The sequence below is a fragment of the Cannabis sativa genome, chromosome X (assembly GCF_029168945.1).
Source record: "Cannabis sativa cultivar Pink pepper isolate KNU-18-1 chromosome X, ASM2916894v1, whole genome shotgun sequence".
Lineage (NCBI taxonomy): Eukaryota > Viridiplantae > Streptophyta > Magnoliopsida > Rosales > Cannabaceae > Cannabis > Cannabis sativa.
The window spans coordinates 9,218,120-9,242,968 of NC_083610.1; the positions used below are offsets into that span (position 1 = coordinate 9,218,120).

Consider the following 24,849-nt stretch of genomic DNA (forward strand, 5'->3'; position numbering starts at 1 on the left):
TTTTCTAAGTAACTCTAGACTTCTTCTATCTCCCCAATATTCCAACAAGCTAAAAATAAAATAATTACAAACTATATTATTAACATATTATATGCTCCCATTAAATTAATTTGAAATTACAATAATTAAAAACAGAATTATAATATATTCTAACCAAAAAAAAAAAATTGGTGAAAAGAAACTCCTAGATCCACATCTATTCCCCAAAGCAAGTCCCTTTATGATATACATATCTGTGGAGAATGGTCCAAGTATGAGACATTTCTCCATTAGTGAACATTTTTCAAAGGCATATATAAAGTAAAGCAAACCGGTAGGGTTACCCATTCAATAAGCAAAAAAGCATATGTATAAAAAGAACCAAAGATCATTTTGCTTATCTCCTTAGACCATTTGAATAGTTGTTCGATCGATAGATTTCATTGTCACTCAAAAAGAAAATGGTTACGATACGAAACTACATCAGAATATCCATTTATGATATGCTCTTATAAAATAAGTGGCTCTACGTACTTTTATTTCTATCTTTTTAGGAGTAAAGTGGCTTTGACACTTCATTGAATAAAGTTGGAAATTTAAGAAATAAAAAACAATTGGTTCAAAAGTCACACAAATGACATTATTTTAATAGAAAGCATAGTATGGAGTAGAAAAGATTCAAAATATATTATTATGTCCATATAACATAATTCAACCGTAACAATTATAATAATATACAATACAACAACAATACTTTAATTCTTACAGGTCTAATCACAAAACTTTTTCAAAAATAAATGAAAAAAATGAAGCCAACAAAAACACCAAAAAGATTCTTTGTAAGGGAAGCTATCTATAATTTTTTTTTTCTTCTCCGAGGGTACATAGGAGGTAATATGAGCCGTTTCACATGATAGCACAAGCGGCTGGGTTTTCATCACTGAAAGCAGTAGTGTATCGCACCTCAGTGGAGCTCGCACGTGCCAGCTGTGCCACCTGTGGGTCATAGGTATTTCGCACGTACCCGGAGGGGGCTTTCTTGTCGTAAACCCCAGGCGCGTAGGGGTGCTCAACGACGTCGTATGGTACGTAAGGCCAGATCTCAGCCTTCTTACCCGTCCGATGAGCCACGCGGGCCACAACCTTGGAGGGCTCCACATATCCAACGACTGTGAGCTTGTTAGCCTTGCGCTCTACGTCCACGGATTTCACACCCTTCATTCCCTCCACTGCTCGTTTCACTTTTCTCTCGCATCCTTCGCAGTCGATTCTTACTTTCACCTCCACCGTCTGACCACAATAAAAAAAGCAGATTTATTACACGTGGCAGTGCAAACAAGACAATGTGAACGTGATTAGGTCCCTCCTTATATTTCATTGGCCAATAGGAGTCCGACAAATAATCATGTGAAAACATAGCACGAAATTTTGCTGGGTTCCACCCAACCCGGGTTTATGATTGTTTGTATTTTTTTTTAAATGACCTAATAATAAATTATAATAAAAAAACAAAAAAAAATGGTTTCCTTCGTAGATTTTAATACTAATTTACATTTGAATATAGCTGTTTTTGGAGGTACACTACGAATTTTTTTCTTTTTAATCATTAGTTAAATGATCTGGAAAAACAACCTGGGTTTTTGTTTGAGTACTAGAAGAACTAAGGGCTCTAAATTCAGAAACCTCTGGCATGAACAGACAGAACCAAGTACTACGGACACAGATGGGATGTATATCCCATATAAGAAACACTTTGTTTTGCTCATAAAAAATTTGCGAAAGAAATATACTAATCATAACTATTAAGTACATAGTTATACAGAGACAAATATTTTACTTTTTTGCAGATCACTTAAATCCAGTTCATAATAATCAATTTCAGCAATATTTAATTAGGTCAGCATATATATTGAGACGTAACCCAAAAACCCTAGCTAGCATATAACACAATTAGCTGATCTGAAACAATTCAGAAGTGTAGATATTATAAAATAGAAAACATCATATATAAATTCTCAAAGAAATATATGATGAAACTAATGATGCATAAACGCGCACACACACATATATATATAGATATGTGTGTGTGTTGAGCTGTATAAAATACCTGTAACTGCTTCCGTTTCTTGTACTTGGAACTTCCATGAGAACAATCAAAGACATGAGAGATATGATCTAAAACCCCCATTATCAATAGATTAATTGAGCTAATAAAATATACACCAACAAAAAAAGAAGGAATATGTCAAGAGCTTTGTAATTTAGAGAGAGATATATAATATGATTGAATGGTTGAACTTAACTCATTATGAGAGGGTCCAACACTCCTTTATATATAAATAAAAACAAAAAACAATCTACATTAATAAACAACGGGTGAGTAAACTCCTTTATAAATCTGGGTCGTCCGTTTCATTTTAGTCAATTAAAAAATGATTATAAGCTCGTCAACTTACAGTCTTTTCAGCTAGAATGCAGCCACGTGTCCTCGTTACGTAAGCGCGGTTACAAGACCAATACTCTCTCAATCCTCATTCCACGACGTTATTATCCATGAAAGACTCTGCACCGACCGGTGTGGTCCCCCCAAAGACCCTACACCGTTTGGGCGGGTGAGGATGGGGTTTTGTGGTAAGTAGTGGAGTGATTGTCGTTTTAATAATGAGAATGGGATAAATAATGGTGTGGGACCCATTCAAATGTAAGGGCCCACTGCTCGGTGTTGGGCTTTCATTCTTTGGATAAGGGGGAGCGTGACTGCCACGGCCTTTTTTCTTTTCTTTAACGTTTCTAAAATGCCTAATAAGGGAAATTTTCATTTATACCCGAATAGTCCAATAAATTTACAAAAATTTATTGGGCTGGCCTATTAAAATTTTATACAGCCCAAAAACTTATTATGGAAAGGAATACTATACAAAATGACCATAATTTTAAAATTTGAGTTAGTAAATATTTTTTTAATAAAATTAAGAAAATAGTCAAATATTATAAATTAGCAAATAAAAATTATAAAAATATATTTATTATATATTAGTTTTTTTTTAAAAAAATATAATAATTAAAAGAAGTTATTTAATTTTTTTTGGTATTGCATGTAACAAAAACAAATAAATATATTAGATCATTAAATATATATACAACAATATTTGATATATCGTAATACTGAAAAATTAATATACCTATTATACTCGAAGTTCGGTAAGCACATCAGAGGAGGACACGTATCGAGATGGGAAGAACTCAAACACACAAACGACAAGTACGCTTAACATGGAACAACTTGTTCAAAATATAATTCGCAGGGCAGGTTTATAACTTGGCTGGCTGAATAGCCTTCTGCGAGACAGAAACATGCGAACTGCTAATTTATGTATTAACCAGAAACTATGTGAGTGCATACGCTCATAACGAGGCCTCAACCTTGCTGCGTGAAAGAGAAAGCGAAAACACTAAAAATACTTAGCTTATATTATGCGATATACAAACAAAGTACAGATAGTATGGCGAGTCAAGATAACACACAGCGAGGCGTTTATCTCGCTAAAAGATATTTTGCATGCGAGGAAGAAACGACAAGTACGCTTAGTATGGAACAACTCGTTGGAAATATAATTCGCAGGGTAAGTTTATAACTCGGCTGGTTGAATAGCCTTCTGCGAGACAAAAATATACGAACTGCTAATTTATGTATTGACGAGAAATTATGTGAGTGCATACGCTCATAACAAGGCCTCAACCTCACTGCGTGAAAGAGAAAGCGACAACACTAAAAATACTTAGCGTATATTATGCGATATACAAACTAAGTACAGATAGTATGACGAGTCAAGATAATAGACAGCGAGGCGTTTATCTCGCTAAAAGATGTTTTGCATGCGAGGAAGATCTTCTCAACCTTAAAAAGTATAACCATCAGGGTTAAGACAATATTAGTCTCGAGAAGCTAAAATGACAAGCAGCTACTCCCTATCAAAGTGATCTTGGCTCCCTCCTCGGCGAGACATCCCTATGAGATACGGCTTACCGTATATCTTTAATTATGCGCTCATCTCAACCCAATAAAGGCGGGATATTCAAAGTTGTGTAAAAACTTCATTTATTTGGCTTGATTTGTAATCAAAACCCATAATTTTAGGGATAATACCCGTAAATGTATTTTGGTCAACTTTGTAATTAACTGCCACTAACTATGCAATTATAAATAGTGGCAGATAAGATCAGAAAGGGAAAAAAAACAAAACATACTCAGAAATTTGAATAAGATTGACTCGTGGACTATGCAGAATTTTAACTGCAAAACCACATAAAAATACGGTGTTCATATTTTTATAGTTTTTCTGCGTTGAATCATATACGTGAGGCTCAAATTTGGTTAACGAAAATCTGCGTTAACAGTTTGGTGCTTTCATTGAGAGCCTCTGTGAAAAAGCTCAGAAAAAAGCCTCCTGACATAAAAGTGATGGATGACTCCACCGGTAATAGTCCTCAAGAAGGAATCAATCATCGTCCTGGAAAAGAACCATTAAGTCCTCAGGGATCTACTAAATCATCGCATGAACAGAATGCAAGCCCCAGAAAGACTCAGTATTGGGGCCCTTGGCTCGACGGACCTTGGAAGAGCAACAATCGGTCACTCCCTAATCATGTTGATGAGGATGGCGCTTACGACCCAACGAGATACATACTAATCGTGGAATTAGAAAATCGCCATCTTACGCGTCGATTGGAGGAAGCAAACCGGTGTAATGCTGAGTTGGAGCATGAAATAGCTGCCGTAAAGGCAACGCTGGGAGAGTGTACCCAAAAATAACCTGACCTTGAGAAAAGAGATTTACGAGGCAGACCTCGTGGCTCACAAGTCAAGAGGCAGGAGATGACCCAGGGATATGCTCAGAGCTCTCAGGAGATGCAACTTGAGGAAACTGAGGAAAGATTAGGAGTACAGCCTGGGATACGTGGAACATCGGACGAAAATCGTCAACCCACTACTCAGTCTCATAAGAATGAAACTCGTGCAAACCCTTGTAGGAAGAAAAAAGTGAGTCAAACCTTGAGAGGAAGGGCAGGGTCCGGCCACAATCATGATGAGAGTGATCTACGAGAGCATCTGAACCTGAAAAATCCTGACCTCCGCCAACGACTCAATTCAAGACAAAAGGATTCATTCCATTTGCGAATGAACGGGTTGGAGAATAAGTCCAGAGCACATCAAATCACGAAACCAAGAAGCCAACTGGGGCACGATACTGTTGGAGAACTTAATTCGGAAGCCTCAGGATCAATGAAAAAAGATGATTTCAAGAAGCTCAATGAAAATCGGGAGAAGATCTACCTCGCATACGTACAAGAAGTTGTTTTTGGCGAGCTAATATCTATGAAACATGCGAGGTGCAAGAGGGATCCAAGTAAGCAGTGTGAATACCATGGTGATATTGGTCATACCACAGAAGAGTATCGTGAGTTGAAAGATGAGATAGAAAGTCTCATATCGCAAGGACACCTTCATCGATATATAAAGGGGCAAGAAGATGCCTATGATCAGTTCGATCTGCCCAATAACTCGAGCAAATGAGGGTTATAACCCTCTTCCACGAGAATAAGGGACACTTTGGTTATCTCGAGAGGGAGAGGGTCGCAAGAGTACAAAAGGCAGTTACTCTAGTAAAAGAAAACTTGTAAAATAATTGCGACCTGAGTATATACTGGCTCGTTATGGTTGCCATAACTGGACGTCAACCAGTGGCAATCGAAGACAAAACTAAAACCAGGATTACTCTACCTTAAACCCCGGTATATGTCAGGGATCGACCCTGAATATTGAAACGATTGTGGGAGAATGTTGGGGATTGACCCTAGACATCAAAACCCATTTTATCAAAACCAGATGTTCCTGGAAGATTGATAAAATAAACAATTGAACTAGGAAAGTTCTTTTGAGATTAATGATTGTAAATCACATTACTGATGGAATATTTAAAATTCTAGTTGTGAATAAAATAATCATTTCTTTCAAACAAGTAATCACAAAGCATAAAATCTTTAAAATTACTTGAGGGGCATATATGTATGATTAACCGGAATTGATTTGGAAATACATAGTACAATGCAAACCCATAGTTTCAAATGTTGAAAACTTTATAAAAGGGCCTCGACCAAACCTTTTTGACGAAAGAGGGGTTGAACTGTTATAACTCCTTGACCAAACCTTTTCGACGAAAGAGGGGTCGAATCGTTATAACACTTTGATCAAACCATTCTAACGAGAAAAGGATCAAACCATTGTAATTTTTGATTTATAACCTATCTGACGAGAAAGAAAAATTAAAAGTTACGACTAGCGCATAAAATTGAATACTAACGGTTCGCGCTAGGGGGAAGTATTAAACGAGACATCTAAATGTCTTGAAAAAAATACCTAAACCCAACACGTGGGTAGAAATATTAACTACTCATGTAAGCAATAAAAATATATATAAAATGATAAGTTCACTAAAAATATATTTGAATGTGCTTAAAATGGGATCATTTGCGATGATCGCGAGATGGAATTGATGACGGTTCGCAGATTGAGGAATGAGCAGATAAGCTGCTCGCATGTAAAGTAGGAAATTAACTACTTAACGTCGAAGAAAGGACAATCAATGGAAACCCGTAATAAACTTTATGCCTGTGATAGTTTATATTGTGAATAAAATACAAGTAAACATTCGCAAAATAAAGTTCATACTTAAAAGTGCGAGGCATTAAAAAAGCAAAGTTGGCCGTCCAACCTTGCAAATATGTCTTTACAAAAAAGTGCCACTAGGGGCAAAACCATTGTCTCGGCCAAAGGGCCATTTCCTAAATGAAAAAAAAAAAAAAGAGATAAATAAACCAAGTCTACATGATGGGAGACTTGGACCGAGTTTCTTCTTCTTCCTCAACCTCGTCATCGTCTTCTTCCATCTTGGTCTTCTCGTAGAGAGCTAAAGTCTCATCTTCCTTCTCCTCCAAGAAGCTAGTATCCATGTTAGGGTTCCAAGGCCAAGCCCGGTATACAGCGCGAACACCAACTTTATCGCACCGTTCTACGGTCTCAATTTCTTTCTTGGCAAGCTTCTCCTCAAACTCATCAGCTTCGACTTTGAGGGCCTTCTCGGCCTCCTCTTTTGCCTTCTCGGCTTTCTTCTTTGATGTCTCTGCTTCCTCCTTTGCTTTCTCGGCCTCCTAAAGTTGCTCTCTTAAGATTAAAATATATGAATCAAGTAGGCAAATCTCAAGTAAGAGAGAGAGAGAGAGATAGAGAGAGCCTTGGGCGTGTAAGAGAGAAGGGAAGAGAAAGTTAGGGTTTCAGACTTAGAACTTGAGAGCTTAAAACTTGAGACTTAAAGAAATTAGGGTTAGACTAATGCTCTTTATATAAGAGAGCTTACATGAAGATCATAACCTAATATCCCTAAAAAAATAGGAACTATAAAGTATTATTTACATAATTAAATAATAAATAATAAATGTGTTAATTATCCCCCAAGAATAGGGAAATAGCTAATATTTCTCCTTTATTTTTGTGGGTTGTTGAAGTCCAAATTGCAGCTTCGATTGTTGTCCCGAATGAAAGTTGCACACCAAGTATCTGCCAGGTGCAGGCTACATGTCAAGTGCCTGTACGCTGGACACCAAGTTCTTGCCAGCCTACAGGCTGCACACCAAGTGCCTGCCAGCCTGCACACTGCACACCAAGTGCCTGCCAGCCTACATGCTGCACATTAGTGTCTGTCAGAGTCTAGCTGGCCAAGTGTCTACTAGGGTCTGGTAGGCCAAGTGCCTACCAGCTTTGGCAAGTGTTGGCCAACCTTTGTACAACTTTTCCCGCAAAGGTCGGGTTTCCTTGGTCGAACAAACCTTTTTTGGTCTGACAGTCACCCTTTGGCTGACCAACTTATGCTCAAACCTTGGTCATCCATACAAGCTTCTTTTGGTCGGCCTACATACTCCCTTTGGTCGGTCAGACATGGTTGTGCAGCTTCTTGATGGCTTGATTAACTCCTTTTGCTTGTTGCTTAACGGCTTTACCATGCCTTGTAAGGAGACTTTGTCCTACTATTGACAAGGTTGTATTCACGCATTCTTAGTTTTGGCTTACGTGGACATGTCACGTCATGTGGACAAAATTTAGGATAATAATTACATAATTAGTTTGGAAAGATTGTAAGCTTACTCATTATGCTCTAAACACACCTATGATTCTATATTTAATAAAATATGCCTTATCAAACATAATTAGATTTTTGAGATATTATACTTTAATTTAAAAAAAAACTCAGAACAAAAGACTATTAAGGCGAAGACGTAGGTCTCGAAATCACTTAAGACACATGGAGGACCTATATGTCTTCGTTTATTTCAAATAACCAAAGACATGGGTATTTGTTTAAAAAAAATTGATATGTTTACCCAAAACCAAAGCAAATGTTTAAAATCGTTGCCCCTGAGCCCTAAGACCCACAAAACCCTAAAATCTAATGGTTACTTTTCTAATTTTAAACTCACTTAATCCTACACTTATAAACAAAATTAATAGATTGTCAACAGTAAAATCCTTAAACAATATTATTTTTATATTAAAATTAAAAGTTAGAAATATTTACTTGATTTTTCAATCACCACTACCAAATTTTTTAGCACTTCCATTTATTTTTCAACCACCACCGTACATTTTCGGACCACCACCACGAGTATCCAAATCCTATATCACACACACTATAAAAGATCAGAGAATAAATGCAATGCAATCTTAAAGACATATATTAAAGTGATCTATACCACAATGAGAGCTCAAAGACCCAAGAAATATCTCCATAAGCTATTGTTTAACGCTGCCACCGCCGAGCCCCAAAACTCACACTGCTACAAGGAAAGGCCATTTATCCCGGTTTTTAAGGCTTTTTATCCCAGTTTTTGCTAATATGAAAACCGGGATGTATGCCAGTGGGATAAAAGGTATTTAAAAAACTGGGATAAAAGGGGTACTTTTTATCCCGGATTTTATACGGTTTTTTTTTTTTTATAAAAACCGGGATAAAAAGTGCCCCTTTTTATCCCGATTTTTAGAGAAAAGTGGGATAAAAGAAAGGTCTTTTATCCCGGTTTTCGCTAATATGAAAACCGGGATGTATGCCAGTGGGATAAAAGGTATTTAAAAAATTGGGATAAAAGGGGTACTTTTTATCTCGAAAAAACCAGGATAAAAAGTACCCCTTTTATCCCGGTTTTTAGAGAAAAGTGGGATAAAATGGTACTTTTTATCCCACTTTTTATGAAAAAATTAGGATAAAAGGGTGCATTTTATCCCACTTTTTTTTTATATAAAAAGTCACCTTTTGATCCCATTTTGCAAATGTATAGGTTTTTTATTTTTTTTTCTTTTAATTTTATTACATTTCATTTCATTCATTTTTTTTCAATAACTAATAAATATAATTTTTATTTTTATAATTATATAGAGTATATATATAAAAAAAAAACTTAATTAAAAATGAATGATTAATATCATTTTTAATAACAACAATAATAATTTGTAAGTTCAATTTTAAATAACACTTTACATATTATGCATAAATCTCTAAAATACTACACATTGTCTAAAAAAATACAATAAAAGACTACTAGTTAATTTTTATATATCAAGGGAAGCAATTGACTTAACCACTGTTGTCGAAGCGGTAAGAGATGATCGTCCTCAGAATATGGGGATAGGCCGCCAAACTGTCAAATTAAAAAAATAAAACTAATTAAGAAGATAGTATTTTTATATGTTTGTATTTATAGTAAAAATGAGTATATACTTACTTTTGCTTTTATGGCTGTAATAGGATTTTAATGTTGAAGCATATCACGAATGTTAGTTAGTACATAGTAACCACATTCGTAATTGTATGGTTTCTTTGGACAAGCAAAGGTCCATATCTCCGGTCCATTTTTGCTAAATACAATATCATTTTAACTAATATTTGCATATGCACTATTAAAGACATTTAAAAAAAATTATAAGTTAAGCATTTAGAATTTATTAATTGATGATTATATTAGAATGAATAACTTAAAGTTCTAAACTTACATCTTTATCATCTCAGCAATGACTGACGGGATTTTAGATTTAAGCAGGTTTAAGAATACAACTCTTCCCGATGTCATTGCTATAATCAACATCCAATGCTTGCTGAAAAAAGTAACAATGTTATATTAATATAAAAATAAATATTATAGCGAAAGTGAAATAGATGTGTGATTCTTACCCTATGTTCCATGGTATAAAATAATATTGTCCTACATGAGTCATAGTGTTTAACCACATTGATAATTGATATATTACCACAATCGATACAAGGACAACGAATTTTTCAGGATCGCTACAATTCTTTAGGGCAAACTCTAAAAAGTTATTAAATCCTTCTACGAATTGTGGGGTTTCTCTCTTCTCTACCATCCATGACTTATTCATTTTAAAAATAAAAATAAATTCCTAACAAACAAGATTGAAATAAAAAACTTACAAGTTGCTAGAAAAATCCTAAGTACGCTTAGTAATTAAATATTAAAAAACATGTTCATTTAAGAATCCTAAAAAAAATTGGCCAGAGTTTCCCCTATTTCTACAACATTTCCCAATTTAATAACTATCTAACAATGCACGCAAAGTAAATCAGATAACAAGAAAAAATAATCAAAATAGCATTTAACAATATAATAATTGTCACCCATCCGACCGCAGTACATTTATATCGTAGAATCTACTTCACTACGGATGAATATTTAACATATTCAAACTCCTCTAATAGCTTTATAATTAGTAAAATAAGGAGTGTAAATATCAGCGAACAGAACCAACCTTGTCTTAGCTCTTGGAAAGCTTTTCAGAAACTTCACCTTTCTCTCATCATCTGTTGTAAATTAAATTAATCTACTAATAAATATATATATAATAAGCTAATTGTAATTTTATTAATTTTATTTTATCAGTTTCTGCTGCATTACATTCAAAATGACTTTTAAGGACTATTAGTTACTAGCTATTACATGAACCAATGTTAGCTAAGTAAATAAATTATTGTTAACAAAATAATGAGTGCCATAAGTAAAATAAATGTTAATTTCTGGTAGTTAGACTTGATCACTAAAATTATTTCTAAAACCTATATTACTATTTTTGTAAATAAAATTGATTTAATAATAATGTTAATTACATCTGTAATTTATTATACAAAATAATAATCACCATCATCATCAACACCATTACAACACAAATAATTATACAAAATAGCCTTGATAAATTAATAGCCTCGGTCAAATTATACTTTTGTCAAGTTGTCAGGTCATAAAGTTCTTAATTTATAAAGGTTTTACTGTAACAAACACTAGCATATACAAAACAATTTTGTAAGAAATATAAAATTGAAAGTCACACATACATACACATATATCCATAAGTATATATACATATAGTGATCATCATATATATGTGGCTGTTTTTCTAATTTGTGTACTCATTACATTTATAGTTTTAGTATTTGCTCTTGTTAAGTCTCCACAGGTCATTTTATTAAGCCAATGCTCATCTACAAACATTGAAAACAACTACTAACACCAATACTTATTCTTTCCATAAGAGCTTTTCAACTCAAATTAGGATCAAGAACACCAATTTTGGGCCCAAACTCACACAATCAATACTAAATGCCATTAGAAATATATATTGCAAACTAAATAATTATTAGAGATATAGTACGAATATTATTTAAAATGTAATTAAATTATTGTGATAAGGGGTGCTCAACACTGTTCTTTAAAATTGCAGTGTATTTAGTAATGAATTAGATTATTTTATAATACATTAAATCCATCAAAATAAGATTTAGCTTTTAAGTTATGAATTAGTAAAAATAATACTTTTTCAATATTACAACAACTATATGATACTCTGAAGTGCTCTGTTTTATTACATCATATTTCATGGGTAATTTATATTGAATAAACTTACATAGATTCAATCTTTGACCAGTTCTTTACGTTAGGCAACAGACCTGATAACTCATTCTCAGAAACTTCACTGCATTGATCATTTTTTTTTGTCAAGAACAAACTAATTTATATTTGTCAAATCTTGAAAATAATAGAGGTACTTACAGCCAGCAAAGATTTGTTAAATTCGTGTATGTGGCTGGTATGTTCCCAGTAAAATAATTGGATGGTGTCCAACTACGTACAACAACACATATAGAGTTGAGTGAGAGCCATGATCGATTTCTATCTAGCTAGATCTAACACAACAGATGTGTGAGTGTATTTTGTGTTCTCACTCATCAATAACAGATGTAATTAACAGGTATATATCAAAAGAAAGAGCAGCAACAACAACAGATAAAATAAAATAAGAAAATAGAAAGAAATAAAAAGAAAGAGCAAACCTGGGGATAAAGACCAAACGGGACTTTGCTGGCGTTATCTTCTACGGCACCGCCAATGTCAGTTTGGGCGAGGGTTAATTTCTGGGTTTGGGCGAGGATTTGGACGAGAGGGTTTGCGTGAGGGTTTGGGCGAGAGGGTTTCTGGGTTGGGACTTTGGGATTGTCGACCATGATATGTCGAGGTTTGACGTTTGGGATTTTAGGGATGACTTTTTATCCCGGTTATTTAGTTAAAACCGGGATAAAAAGGTTTCCCTAAAAAATTTAATCCCTGTTTGGCAAACTCATAAAAATTGAATCTTGAAATTATTTTTTTTCTTTTAATATTTTTTTTTTAACTTTCTACCAAAAAGAGCTCTTGTCTAAAAAAATATTTGCTGTATATTTGAAGCGCCAAATCTAAAAGTGGGATAAAAAGTTTTAATATATCTTTTATCCCATTTTTTATTTTTGTTAACTAAAAAAATGGGATAAAAGGTCCCCTTTCTTGTACTGTCACGAAATCCCAAAGTAGAAATAATTTATTTACCGTTAAATCCTAAAATAAATTAATTTCTAGTAGATCTGTGTTTTTTGGTAAGAAATATAAAATATTTTACAAAAAAACGAAGAAAGCGGTAGGTTATGGAGAAAATAATTGTTTGAGTTTGGTGGTTTATTAAGGTTTCAGATGACAAGATAATTAGTATACTTTCCAAGATTAAAGAACCAAATGATAAGATAATTGAGAGAATAGATATACCTATTTATTTATTATCGACGAAACAACTGGATTTGGGTTTCCTTGACAAGTTTATGTCCCAGATTTGTTTTCAGGTGAGAAGAATTTACTTTGGTTCCCTTTTAAATGGAGGTATTGTTCAGTGCTCATCCTTCTTTTCCATGGGCTTGGTTGATTTGAGAAATTCAGGATTGCAAAAGCAATATAAATATATATATATTGACAGAATTAAGAGAAAATTTTGGTTATGCATTGCTTCATTCTTTTCAATGACTTGTTATAAAGAATGGTTAATTAAAATCTACAAAATTAGTCGTATCAAAAGAATAAAAGGATGTGTTTTTTGGTCAACCCAATCAGGTAATCACAATGGTCGCCATCGTCTTCATTTTTTTTCTTCTCACCACTCGGAATTGGATAAGCAAGGGTTTTAAGGTTTGTTATTAGGTTTTTTTTTAAAGAAATGTTGTATTTAGGTTACATATATATCACTGGAAACAATATGCTACGGGTTTGTAAGTGTGATTTGTATCTTTTTCAGTCTGTGGATTTTATTCTGTTTGTGATGTTCTGGTTGAAATCAGTTGCTGGTTTGTTTTGTCTGTGATGTACTGTTGAGAATTGTGTGGTTGTATTTATGGTTCTGTTCGGTTTTATCTGGTTCATGTGTATTTGTGTTAAAAAATTTCTTCCTCTATAGAAGTGTTTAATGTTAATCCTTATTCTCTAATTAACTACCCATCTTTTATGTTTCTGGAGAATCCCACGATCTCATTTCATTTATTGTTATAACTTCTGATTCAGATAATCATTCGATTCAAGCTAAGGTAGTTTCTCTCATTCTGTACCACTAAATGGTTTCTACCCACGATTACTCAATTGCTCCACCAACTATGCTACCCCATGAAACCTCGATCACATGAGTCAGTATATGACCCCCATTATCGGTTTGTTTCACCATCTATAAATTCTAGGATGCTTCACTCTTCTCATCACAACCTGTCTATCTCTCTCTCGTGATAAAATTTGTGTTTATTGTCCTCAATGGATCCTTCTCAAATTGGTCCGGATATGCTTGCTGCTGACCTCTCCATGGAGAATGACATTCTGGTTGCTCAAGACATTCCACTTGACGATGCTGCTGATCCAACAACCAAAGTTTTGGTGGGTAAGGTATTTCTCCCTGGCTCTCTTCCTCTTCAACGTTTAAGAGATCGTTTGGTTACCTTGGGCCATATTCGTAATGGGTTAACTATTGATTTTTTTATGGAAGATCTCTTTTTACTAACCTTTGGCTCTGCTGCGAAGAAAGTTCGAATTTTGGAAGGCCAGCCATGGCATTTTTTGCAGAGGCATATAGTGTTGGCTGAACTTCCTCCTTTTGAACAGATCATTTCTGCGAATGTTCGGCTAGTTCCTTTCTGGGTACAGATTCATAGATTACCAATTAGAAGAAATACTGAAGCCATGGGTGTCATGCTCGGTAACTATATGGGGACTTTTGACAAATATGACGACTCCACACGCTTTCGCTTTCTGCGCATTCGTGTTCTTCTGGATGCCTACAAGCCACTGCTTAGAGGTAAAAGGATTCAATTTGAGGACTCCCAAAACAGTTTGTGGGTGGACTTCAAATATGAAAGACTTGCTGAATTCTGTGAATTTTGCGGACGTATTACCCACAAGACGGATGAATGTCCTGCTGTTCTCAATCTACAAGAACAGGGACTTCCTGTTGAACGTACCTATTTTCCTTTGATCCGAACTGCTGGTCTCCCTCCAATTGCTCTCCCCAGGCCTCCACTGGCACGCCCCTATCAACAAAATCCTATGATAATTCCGTCTCTTCCTGTGGTGCTTCCAGGAAACAATGAAGTCCCTGCTATTGTTTCTGGAGTTGTTGGATCTGCTCCTTCCACTATTATCCAACCAACTTTGAAATCCGATAAAGGAAAAGGAAAGCTTGTAATTGCATCTGAGTCTTCTACTATAACTAAGTCATTGGATGTGTCTCTAACTCAACAGGGGTCGAATACTGGAAATACTACTCAACTAATCCTTCCACTATCACTCTCTCCTACTAAACACTCCCAAGAAAGAACTAAATACCTTGGTATGGATAAAGGCAAAGCTAAACTTGTTGATGAAACTTCACCAACTAATACTATTGGAACTACACCAGACATCATTAATGCTAAGAGACTGAAAGCTAATGAAGATACCGTCACTACTAAAAAATACAAGAAATAAATTGTATTCTGCATTACTGAATTCTTCTGTGGTTTTCTGTTGTCCTTTTATTAATTTAGTACTTTCTTATTTTCATCTTTTTATGTTAAGTCTATGTTTTTCAGTTTCTGTTGGTGCTGCAATGGCTGGCAGAGGATAATCTAGTGATGATATTCCTTGTTTAGCTTAAGTAACCTATTTATATATGTATTACTTTCTTCTATCTAGTAGTTATTTCTTATATTAAATCCGTGTTTGTTCATTGTTCAATCTATTACAAACGGTCCTATTTTATTATAGTATAGTCCATTTACTATTTCTGGTTTTGAATTTTCTATCCATTTGATATATATATGTATATGAATATATATATATATATATATTTTGAAGTTTTACCTGTGCAATTTTCCCAATCACGAGTTGGGTGTAATTAATCTACTGGCCAATCATGTCTATACTATTCCACATTTGTTCTTTGTTCTTTGATCACGCATAAATTAGTGTCTATTACATGCATCATACTTAAGTTGTATTATGATATTTTCATTAATAAAAACATTTAAAATTGGGCTTTGGTAGATTCTTAGCTTTTCCTTAAGTGAGATACATCGCAATGATAGTTATAATCCCATGTTTCAGTTGTTTTTTACAATAAATAACTGCCTCCACAGTTCACAGCAGTTACACAAAGGAAACTGCTTGTTCAGTTTTAAACCTCAACTTTAAAGAACTTTAAATGATTGGCTACATAGTTTAAATTTCAATTTCATTTATTTACTTCCCTTTTCAAAATTCTATAATTAATAAGTGACTAGACAGTTTAAATTTAACTTTTAACACAATTTATGTTTATCATATGTTGAAACCTTAAGTTTTATGATTACTATAATACTACCTTCCTTTTATTGGTTATAAAATTAATTTCTACCTATTCTTCCCCTTTTTCTTCTATTTTCAATATGTTAATACAAGCTTGGAATGTACGCGGTTTAAATAGTAAGGCTAGAAAAAGATTTTTAGGTTTGCTTCTCAAGGATTTTCATCCAAATGTTTTATTTCTTCAAGAAACACGTTTAAAAGTAGGATCTACTCCTGCGCTTTGTAAGAAATTTTCTTTTACTCATGGCTATGAGGTGCCTAGTATTGGTTTAAGTGGAGGTCTTATGTTGCTTTGGGATTCTTCAGTGGAAGTTTCTATACTTGATGCTAATCAGAATTATATTAGTTGTCGGATAATCTTGTCTGATGGATCTGCTTCGTTTCAGTTTTGTGGGTTTTACGGCGAACCAATCACTTCAAATAGACATCTTTCGTGGACATTACTTAGACGATTGAGTGATTCTATATTTGAATCTTGGCTTTGTATGGGAGATTTTAATGAAATTTTAGGATTAAGTGACAAAGTGGGTGGAGTTATTCGTCGAGAATCTCAGATGAACCAATTTCGTCAAGCCATAGCAGAGAGCTCTTTGAACCCTTTAGACTATGCAGGGCCTCGGTTTACTTGGAAGTATAGTAGTCACTCAGATACTATTGAGGAACGATTGGATTGGGCTTTAGTTAATGAAGATTGGAATGCTAATTTTCCCGAGGCAAGGTTAACTCACCTAGATTTCTTTGGTTCCGATCATAGAGTGCTTAGTCTTGAGTTTGGATTATCTCCGGTTCCTTCTTCAAATTCATGCAAAAAACGTAAAAGATTTCGCTATGAAGCTCTATGGAAAGATGATCCGGAATTTCAACATATCATAGCTAACTCATGGTTACCTACATCAGAATTTTCTGCATTAGATACTGCTATTACCAATATCGCTTCATGCTCTAAAAGTTTAGATTCTTGGCACTTAGGAAAATATGGTGCACTACCTAAAGAGATCCGAAATACCAAACAGAAATTATCCTTAGCCCAAAATATGGATCATAACTTGTACAATCGGGAGGAAGTTGCTCAACTTGAATCTAGTTTATCCAGTCTCCTAGAGAAAGAAGAGATCTTTTGGCAACAAAGATCAAGAGTCCAATGGTTAAAGGCTGGGGACCAAAACACAAAATATTTTCATCGTCATGCTAATAATAGATTTCAAAATAATCTTATTCGAGGTAATTATGATTGATATGTATTTAGTCTTTATGATATGCAATTCTTTTACTTAAAAAGAATCTGATTATTTATGTGAGCTATTTTGATAATCTGCTAATTTTATATGGTGTTGATTTTAATCCCTGAAATTTTTATTTAAACAATATGACTAATAACGTGAGAGGAATGACTTCTATTGGATCACAGTTGGATCCTTCATTGGCAGGCAGTTGATATTCATACTTTATTTGTATTTATTCACTATTAGTTCATATATACATATAGAATCATTTTCTACCTTAAACCTCATATAGTGCTTTCAGGATAGTTAAATTTAATTTAGTATGACTTCTTATTTGTTACTTTATTCTTATGATATCTTAATTATTGCTCTGATAGTGGGTCTCGATCTTTTCTCTTAATGTTCACATATTCTATAATAAGTTTGGCTCCACTATCACCCGACTGTATTAAGTATGATTTCTGAGGATGTCTTTTCTACTATACTGGATGTACGTTGGTTAGATTAATTTGGGATTTATGATACAAGCTTCCTCAGGACGTAATAACCACTGCTTATTGAATTTCTGTTCAATGCTAGTTTTTGGTATTCTTCTACTATTACTATTATAGTCCAATTTAATGATTGGGATGATATTTGTAAGGAAATTATTATAAGAAATTAACATTACAATTTTGCATTAGCAACCCCAATATTTTAAAAGATATGTTCCTCTCTTTTGTAATTCTTTTAGTATGGTACTTAATGTTTATGTTTTATTATCATTTTGTCAAAAAAGAATTTCAAAATTATGATAAATCATGGGAATTTTGTGATTGACTATTTTCCTGGGCTGTTTTTTAGGGCTTTTTAATTCTGAAGGAATTTGGTGTACAGATCCAATGGACATCCAAGGAATAATAGAAAGTTACTACACTTTTCTTTTTATGTCCTCTTATCCTTCTGAAGCAGAAATTGAGGCTGACCTTTCGGTAGTGCAGTGTCGAGTCACTCCAGAGATGAATAATTCATTTTTACTTCCATTTACCGAGAATGAAGTGAAAGAAGCGGTATTTTCTATGCCTTCCGATAAAAGTCCTGGCGAAGATGGTATGAATGGAATGTTCTACCAAACTCATTGGAATGATGTTGGGGATGTAGTTATTAAAGCAGTTTTAGAATGTTTGAATGGGCAAGGAGATTTGTCTTCTATTAATTCTACGATTGTCACTCTAGTCCCTAAAACTAAAGCAGCCAACAATATGAAAGATTTCAGACCGATTAGTTTGTGCAATGTTCTGTACAAAATTGTATCTACAGTTTTGGTTCGTCGATTGCAACCATGGTTAGACTCTATTGTTCACTCTTCTCAAAGTGCTTTCATTGGAGGTCGCCGCATTACAGATAATGCAATGGTAGCTTATGAGTTATTACATAATCTACGAGGCATTACTAGTGGAAGGCGATGCTATTCGGTGATGAAATTGGACATGAGTAAAGCTTATGATAGAGTGGAGTGGAATTTTCTAGAATCAATTATGCTTCAACTCGGCTTTGCAACTCCATGGGTTAGTCTACTCATGAAGTGTGTTCGAACGGTTCACTACTCTTTTAATATAAATGGTGAAGTCAAAGGGAAGGTGGTTCCGACTCGAGGTTTACGCCAAGGAGATCCTCTTTCACCATATCTTTTTCTTTTTTGTGCGGAAGGTTTCTCCTCTCTTTTATGTCATGCAGAAAATACACACCAAATTTTCGGATATAAAGTCGCTCGAACTGCTCCATCAATTTCCCATCTTTTCTTTGCAGATGACAGTATTCTTTTCTGTCGGGCAACTCCTAATGCTTGTTATGCTATGATGAATCTATTTAATTTATATTCCAAAGCTTCCGGACAGGTATTCTCATTAATTTCATTTCACTAAGTTTTATTTCTCTTATTTTATACTGTGATAGGATGTAGGAATTCATTCAATACTACTTTGACCATGAATGATAGACTGGTTTTAAGACTTAAAACTTAAGAAGATCTCAAAAGTGGAAGGCTTATATTATCAATTCCTTCTACAATTTAATTCTTTGAAACTGTAAGTATTTAATTGACTGTTTTCTTTTATAATGATGGTAGTTTATTAAATTTATATTTTTCTTGGCTTTCTATTAATATTATAAATGGTTTTTTGGAAAATGGTAGCTTCGATGAATTACATAGCTTGTCTTTTAGGGTAGCTTCCTTGTTTCTGCGGTTCCATTTTCAGCATGGCCTTTTTCTGATTTTAAAGGATTAACTTATTGGACATAATTCATTCCCTCTCTCTTGACTTTCGTCTTTTGTTTTGTTCATAGGTCTGCCCCATTTAGACTAGGAAGAATTGTATAGAATTTCATAAATGGTCCACTTCAATTATATTTTCCTTTAGTAGTTCTGATATAGTGACCCTGATGATATTATTTGTTCTTCACTTCATTTATTCTTTGACAATTTTAGTAATTGTGAATTTTGTTGCAAGTGTGTTTGTACTTTTTGTTCATCAGAAAATCAGATACATGAATATATGATTAGTGGAAAGTAATCAATAAACATACAATTAGTTTCTGCTGTGGATATATCACATGTTGTATAGATGCTAATATATGTTTTGGTTCTTTGTTTTATTCCTACTTCAGTTTAAGAATTTTAGATCTGTAACTGTAACTCTAAGGAATAGTATAATAGAGATGATAAGCTAGGGCCATGGTAGTGGAGTAAATTTTGTGTAAGAGGACAGATAACTGTATACTTTTTGTACTATTCAATACAACCTTACTCTCAATATGATTTATAAAATTAAAAATTAGGCATAAACAACTCTCGTTCTTCTTTCCCTTATTTATGTATATTCATTTCTTTCATAATGCATTAGTATTTTTCAATGGATAAGTATAGATTATTTCTTAACTGTTGCAGCTTATAAATTTCACTAAGTCCCAATTGTACTTCTCCCCAAATACTCCAGAAGATCTGCAATCTCTGTATGTGGAAACTTTTCAAATGCAAGTGACTGAGGCTATAGAGAAATATTTAGGATTACCAATGCTAAGTGGAAAAAATAAACAACGACTGTTCAGTAATATAAAGGAGAAAGTATGGTCGCGACTTAATTCTTGGGAAAACAAGCTCTTTTCTTATGGTGGTAGAGAGGTACTACTTAAAGCAGTCATTCAAGCTATACCTACATATGTAATGTCATGTTTCCAAATTCCAATTAAGAGTTGTGATGAATTGGAATCACTAATGGCTCGGTATTGGTGGAGCTCTTCGGTTCATAAAAAGAAGATGCATTGGTTAGCTTGGCATAAGCTCTGTTATCCTAAACAAAAAGGTGGGCTAGGTTTTAGATCTTTTGTCCATCATAATCAAGCACTTTTAGCTGCGCAAGCTTGGCGAATTCTTAATCGACCTGATTCGCTTCCAGCTCAAGTTTATAAGGCTAAATTATCACCATACCTCCTTTTTGGATGCTTCAGGTATTCGATTAATTCATTTTTAGTAATTGCTTCTAAACTATTTTTCTATATAATTTACTTTCTATCATATTCTATTATTATTATTAAGTTGTTAATGTAACCCTTTTTCAAACTAATAATTTTACTTTATAGTTGTAATTTTTTTGGTATTTTCGATCTATAATAATTTTATTTCTTTTATCTATGAATTATATGATTGCAGTAGGAAGATCTCCTAGTTATATTTGGAAGAGCATCATTTGGGGAAGAGAACTTCTTATAAAACGGTTACGTAAAAGGGTTGGAACTGGTGACACCATTCTTGTGTTTCAAGATCCTTGGCTGCCCCGACCTTTTTCATTTAAGCCTACCTCTTTCAATCATTCACATTCTAATTTGTTGGTCAAAGATCTTATGGCAGAGACAAGGATAGGGTGGAATGTGGATTTATTACGAGTTCTGTTTAATGAAGCTGATCAACAATGTATTGGTTCCATACCTCTTTGCAAATTTCCTAAAGAAGACTCTTGGATGTGGCACTACACGGTAGATGGTTCTTATTATGTTAAAAGTGGATATTAAGTGGCTTCTCAGTTAAATTTGACTGCTACCTCTCCTTCTAAGGATGAATTTTCAATTTGGTGGAAAAAATTTTGGAAGCTCCATTTACCAAACAAAGTATTAAATTGCAATTGGCGAGGTTTTCATGAGATTCTTCCGACTTCAAAAGGGCTCCAAAAACGATCTATCCTTCCTCACTCCAATTGTCTCATTTGTGGCTTTAGCAATGAGTCTAATGGGCATGCTGTCTTTTGGTGTCGGGGTTTTAGAAAGGTTTGGAAGCTACTTAATTTTAGTTTCCTAAGAAATTTCTCTTTGGAAACTTCCTTACAACAAACTATTCTTTTGGCGTCTGAAGTGTTATCTCAGGGTGAATTTAAATTATTTTTAGTTGCCGCTTGGTATGTTTGGAGTGAGCGTACACAGATTGTTCATGGTCGGGAGCAATTTTCACCTACAGTTGTTGTCTCACGAATTCATAAACTTCATGCTGAATTTAGTGCAAGTCAGAAAAATATTAACAGTCAACGAGAGAATACGTGTACTTCTACCTCGAGTTGGGTTACTCCTCCTATGGGACAATTTAAACTCAATGTTGATGCATCAATTGATAAGCATACTAATTCTATCGGTATTGGTGCTATTATACGCAATACCACAGGTGGAGTGGTTGCTTGTCTTTTAAAGTCTTTATTCGGTCAGTATTTCTTACTTTTGGAATTAGTTGTGCTGCTAAACTTTTATATGTAATCTTATTACTTTTTTATCACTTTCATTGAATAAGTCATTTAAGGTTCAGTATGTTCAAACATCAATAATTTAATAGTTGTTGAGGTATGAGTGTAAAAGGTTATTTTAAACAGAGCTCATTTCCTCAGCCTTAGGGGCTGAGTAAATGAGAGTATCAATAGGATTCTCTTAACTTTATTATATCACCCTATAGAATTTATGACAAATAATATTATGTTAGTTTTAGTATCAATAGGTTATTTTATTTTTATTAACTTATTTTAAAGGAATAATTCTTTTAGTATAATGTCCTTATTAGCTGTTTTTTATGGTTTTGTAGGGACTTTTGCAGCCATGGAAGCAGAAGCTGTAGCTTTAATGGTGGCTTTGGATTGGACTCTTACTATTGGGTTACCTATTAGTTCGTTTGAAACTGATTGCTTAGCTTTGATTTCAGCTTTTTCTAGAAGAGCTTCCTTCTGTAATGAATTTGGCTCTATTTTAGATGATATTGCTAGTTTACTATCCAATTTTCCTGAGGCATCTCTAATTCATGTTCGTCGTTCGGCCAATATGGCTGCACATGAGTTAGCAGTTCGTGCACTCAGGGTGGATGGCGAATTAGTTTGGATGGATGATTTTCCTCCATTTCTCTATGATGTACTAAACTCTGATTATATTCAATGAAAGTTCATTATCAAAAAAAAAAAAAAAAGGTTTCAGATGACAAAGGTGATGAGAGAGGAGAGAAAATAAAATATATCAACTTTTCCAATAATATATAGGAATATAGACCCTATATCTTTATTTAGTAATAATAGAAGATATATAGGTCTTCAATTTATTTTTAATTTGGTAATACTTGCAACGAAAAGGAACCATGGTTAAAAATGTATGAGACTTTTTTTTAATGGAAATTTCATCTTATTATTGAAATTAAACCCTCACATCCGCTACCAAACAAGGTAGCAACTCAGTTGGAACAGTCTTCAAACTGAAAGTACGATCAGGATATAATCTAGCAGCTCTAGCAAACTTATGAGCCACTACATTAGCTGATCGCTTAACAAAAGACACAACAACATTATTAAGAAATGCAAGCATCATTCTACAATCTTGAATGACGCTACCAAACAAAGGATATCATATCAATGGAACTATGAATAACTTGCACCACACACAGAGAATCGGTTTCGATGTAAACTTGAGGCCATTGATTCTCTTTCAACCAACTCAGCACCTCCCGAATGCCTATTGCTTCTGCAACAGCCACCTCTACTTGAACCGCAGTGTACTTAATCCTTCCTTCAATCAACAAACCATCAGAACTTCTAGCAACCATACCCAAACTGAAGCTCCTTCCATCATCAAAGATTGTCGCATCAACGTTTACCTTGACACTATTACCAGCAGGAGGTGTCCACTGCTCACCAACATCGGCAGCCGTAAGAATAGGCCACGGCGAATCCGAAGATATTTGAGCAGCTTTCCATTGATCAAGATAGCGAAATACATACGCAACAACGTCTTCAAAGATAAATGGTTTATTTTCCACACCAGGTTGTTCCTGGCTCCCCAAACGGCCCAACACACGGCCACAATTCTGCAATTAACAGCAGCAAAATTGTTGTTGAAAGTAGCAGCGCACCAGTCGAAAAAACTTGCACCAGGATTCACACAGGTGCCAATGCCAACACGGTCCTAGCATTTCTTAACCTCACGACATGTGACCAAAGCATGGATTATGGTTTCTTGATCGTTGTGACATATCGGGCATAAAGGACTAACCTCAACACGCTTAGTACGCAGTTGGACCACCGTTGGCAAGTAGTTACTACATGCCCGCCAGACCAGATTTTGCATCTTCGAAGGAAGCTTCAGTTGCCACAACTTACGCCAAAATACATCGCCAGAATCATCAAACCAATGTCCTTTCAACTTTTGCAAGAGTACATAGGCACTTTTAACAGAGAAGGTGCCAGAGTTTTCTTTGGACCAAACTAGATGATCAAAAGTTCAAGAAATGTTAAGTGGAATAGCTTTGATCAAAACACAGTCTCTTTCCTCAAAAAGATCACTCAGAATGTCATCATCCCAAGTTAACTCCCCTGTTTTCATAAGAGAATTGACAGTGCCATTAACCAAGGACGGGTGGAAAGATATAACATGGGGGTTTTCTTCATGGGGAAGCCATGGCTCTCCAAGGATCGGTATTTGACTACCATCACCCACACACCATCTAATACCATGTTGTAAAAGCGACTGAGATTCCAAGATGCTTCTCCACACGAAACTCGGGTTTGAACCCAATTGAGCATTACGAAAATTACCATTAGGAAAATATCTTGCTTTGAACAAACGAGAAGCCAATGACTGAGGACGAGTAAGCATACGCCACCCTTGTTTGCCTAGAAGAGAGAGATTGAAGTCTCGGAGATTACGAAATCCCATTCCTCCTCCTCTTTTATGAAAGCAAAGTTTATCCCAAGCCATCCAGTGAATGCCTTTGTTATCATCTTGTGAGGTTTTCCACCAAAACTTACACATTGCTCTTTCAATATCATTGCTGATCTCAAGAGGAAGTAAAAATACATTCATAGCATAACTAGAGAGCGCT

At 34.6% G+C, this 24,849-nt stretch overlaps 3 protein-coding genes and 1 long non-coding RNA gene across 6 annotated transcripts; 2 read left to right on the forward strand and 2 right to left on the reverse strand.

The window, feature by feature from the left end:
- Window positions 1-642: 642 nt before the first annotated feature.
- Window positions 643-2,407, reverse strand: LOC115704885 (heavy metal-associated isoprenylated plant protein 26). The gene is made up of 2 exons (XM_030632099.2): window positions 2,087-2,407; window positions 643-1,269 (listed from the first exon to the last, which is right to left on the reverse strand). Exons 1-2 carry the CDS (start codon window positions 2,165-2,167, stop codon window positions 886-888), a joined length of 465 nt encoding a protein of 154 aa, XP_030487959.1. The 5' UTR covers window positions 2,168-2,407; the 3' UTR covers window positions 643-885.
- Window positions 2,408-9,486: 7,079 nt separating this feature from the next.
- Window positions 9,487-13,010, reverse strand: LOC115707976 (uncharacterized). 2 transcript variants are annotated; one of them, XR_009684962.1, is made up of 7 exons: window positions 12,426-13,010; window positions 12,145-12,216; window positions 11,999-12,067; window positions 10,850-10,901; window positions 10,079-10,180; window positions 9,811-9,943; window positions 9,487-9,726 (listed from the first exon to the last, which is right to left on the reverse strand). It is a non-coding gene; the product is annotated as an uncharacterized LOC115707976 (long non-coding RNA). The 2 variants fall into 2 exon arrangements; XR_009684961.1 differs by having other exon boundaries at window positions 9,811-9,982.
- Window positions 13,011-13,030: 20 nt separating this feature from the next.
- On the forward strand, window positions 13,031-15,637 carry LOC133031921 (uncharacterized). Of its 2 annotated transcripts, none has more exons than XM_061105697.1 (2): window positions 13,031-13,241; window positions 13,507-15,637. In XM_061105697.1, the coding sequence occupies exon 2, from the start codon at window positions 14,191-14,193 to the stop codon at window positions 15,394-15,396; it is 1,206 nt and encodes a 401-aa protein (XP_060961680.1). In that variant the 5' UTR covers window positions 13,031-13,241; window positions 13,507-14,190; the 3' UTR covers window positions 15,397-15,637. The 2 variants fall into 2 exon arrangements, with proteins under 2 accessions (XP_060961680.1, XP_060961681.1); XM_061105698.1 differs by having other exon boundaries at window positions 13,951-15,637.
- Window positions 15,638-21,182: 5,545 nt separating this feature from the next.
- LOC133032499 (uncharacterized) lies at window positions 21,183-22,931 on the forward strand. Its single transcript, XM_061106464.1, has 2 exons — window positions 21,183-22,200; window positions 22,573-22,931. The coding sequence occupies exons 1-2, from the start codon at window positions 22,077-22,079 to the stop codon at window positions 22,917-22,919; spliced, it is 471 nt and encodes a 156-aa protein (XP_060962447.1). The 5' UTR covers window positions 21,183-22,076; the 3' UTR covers window positions 22,920-22,931.
- Window positions 22,932-24,849: the final 1,918 nt, after the last annotated feature.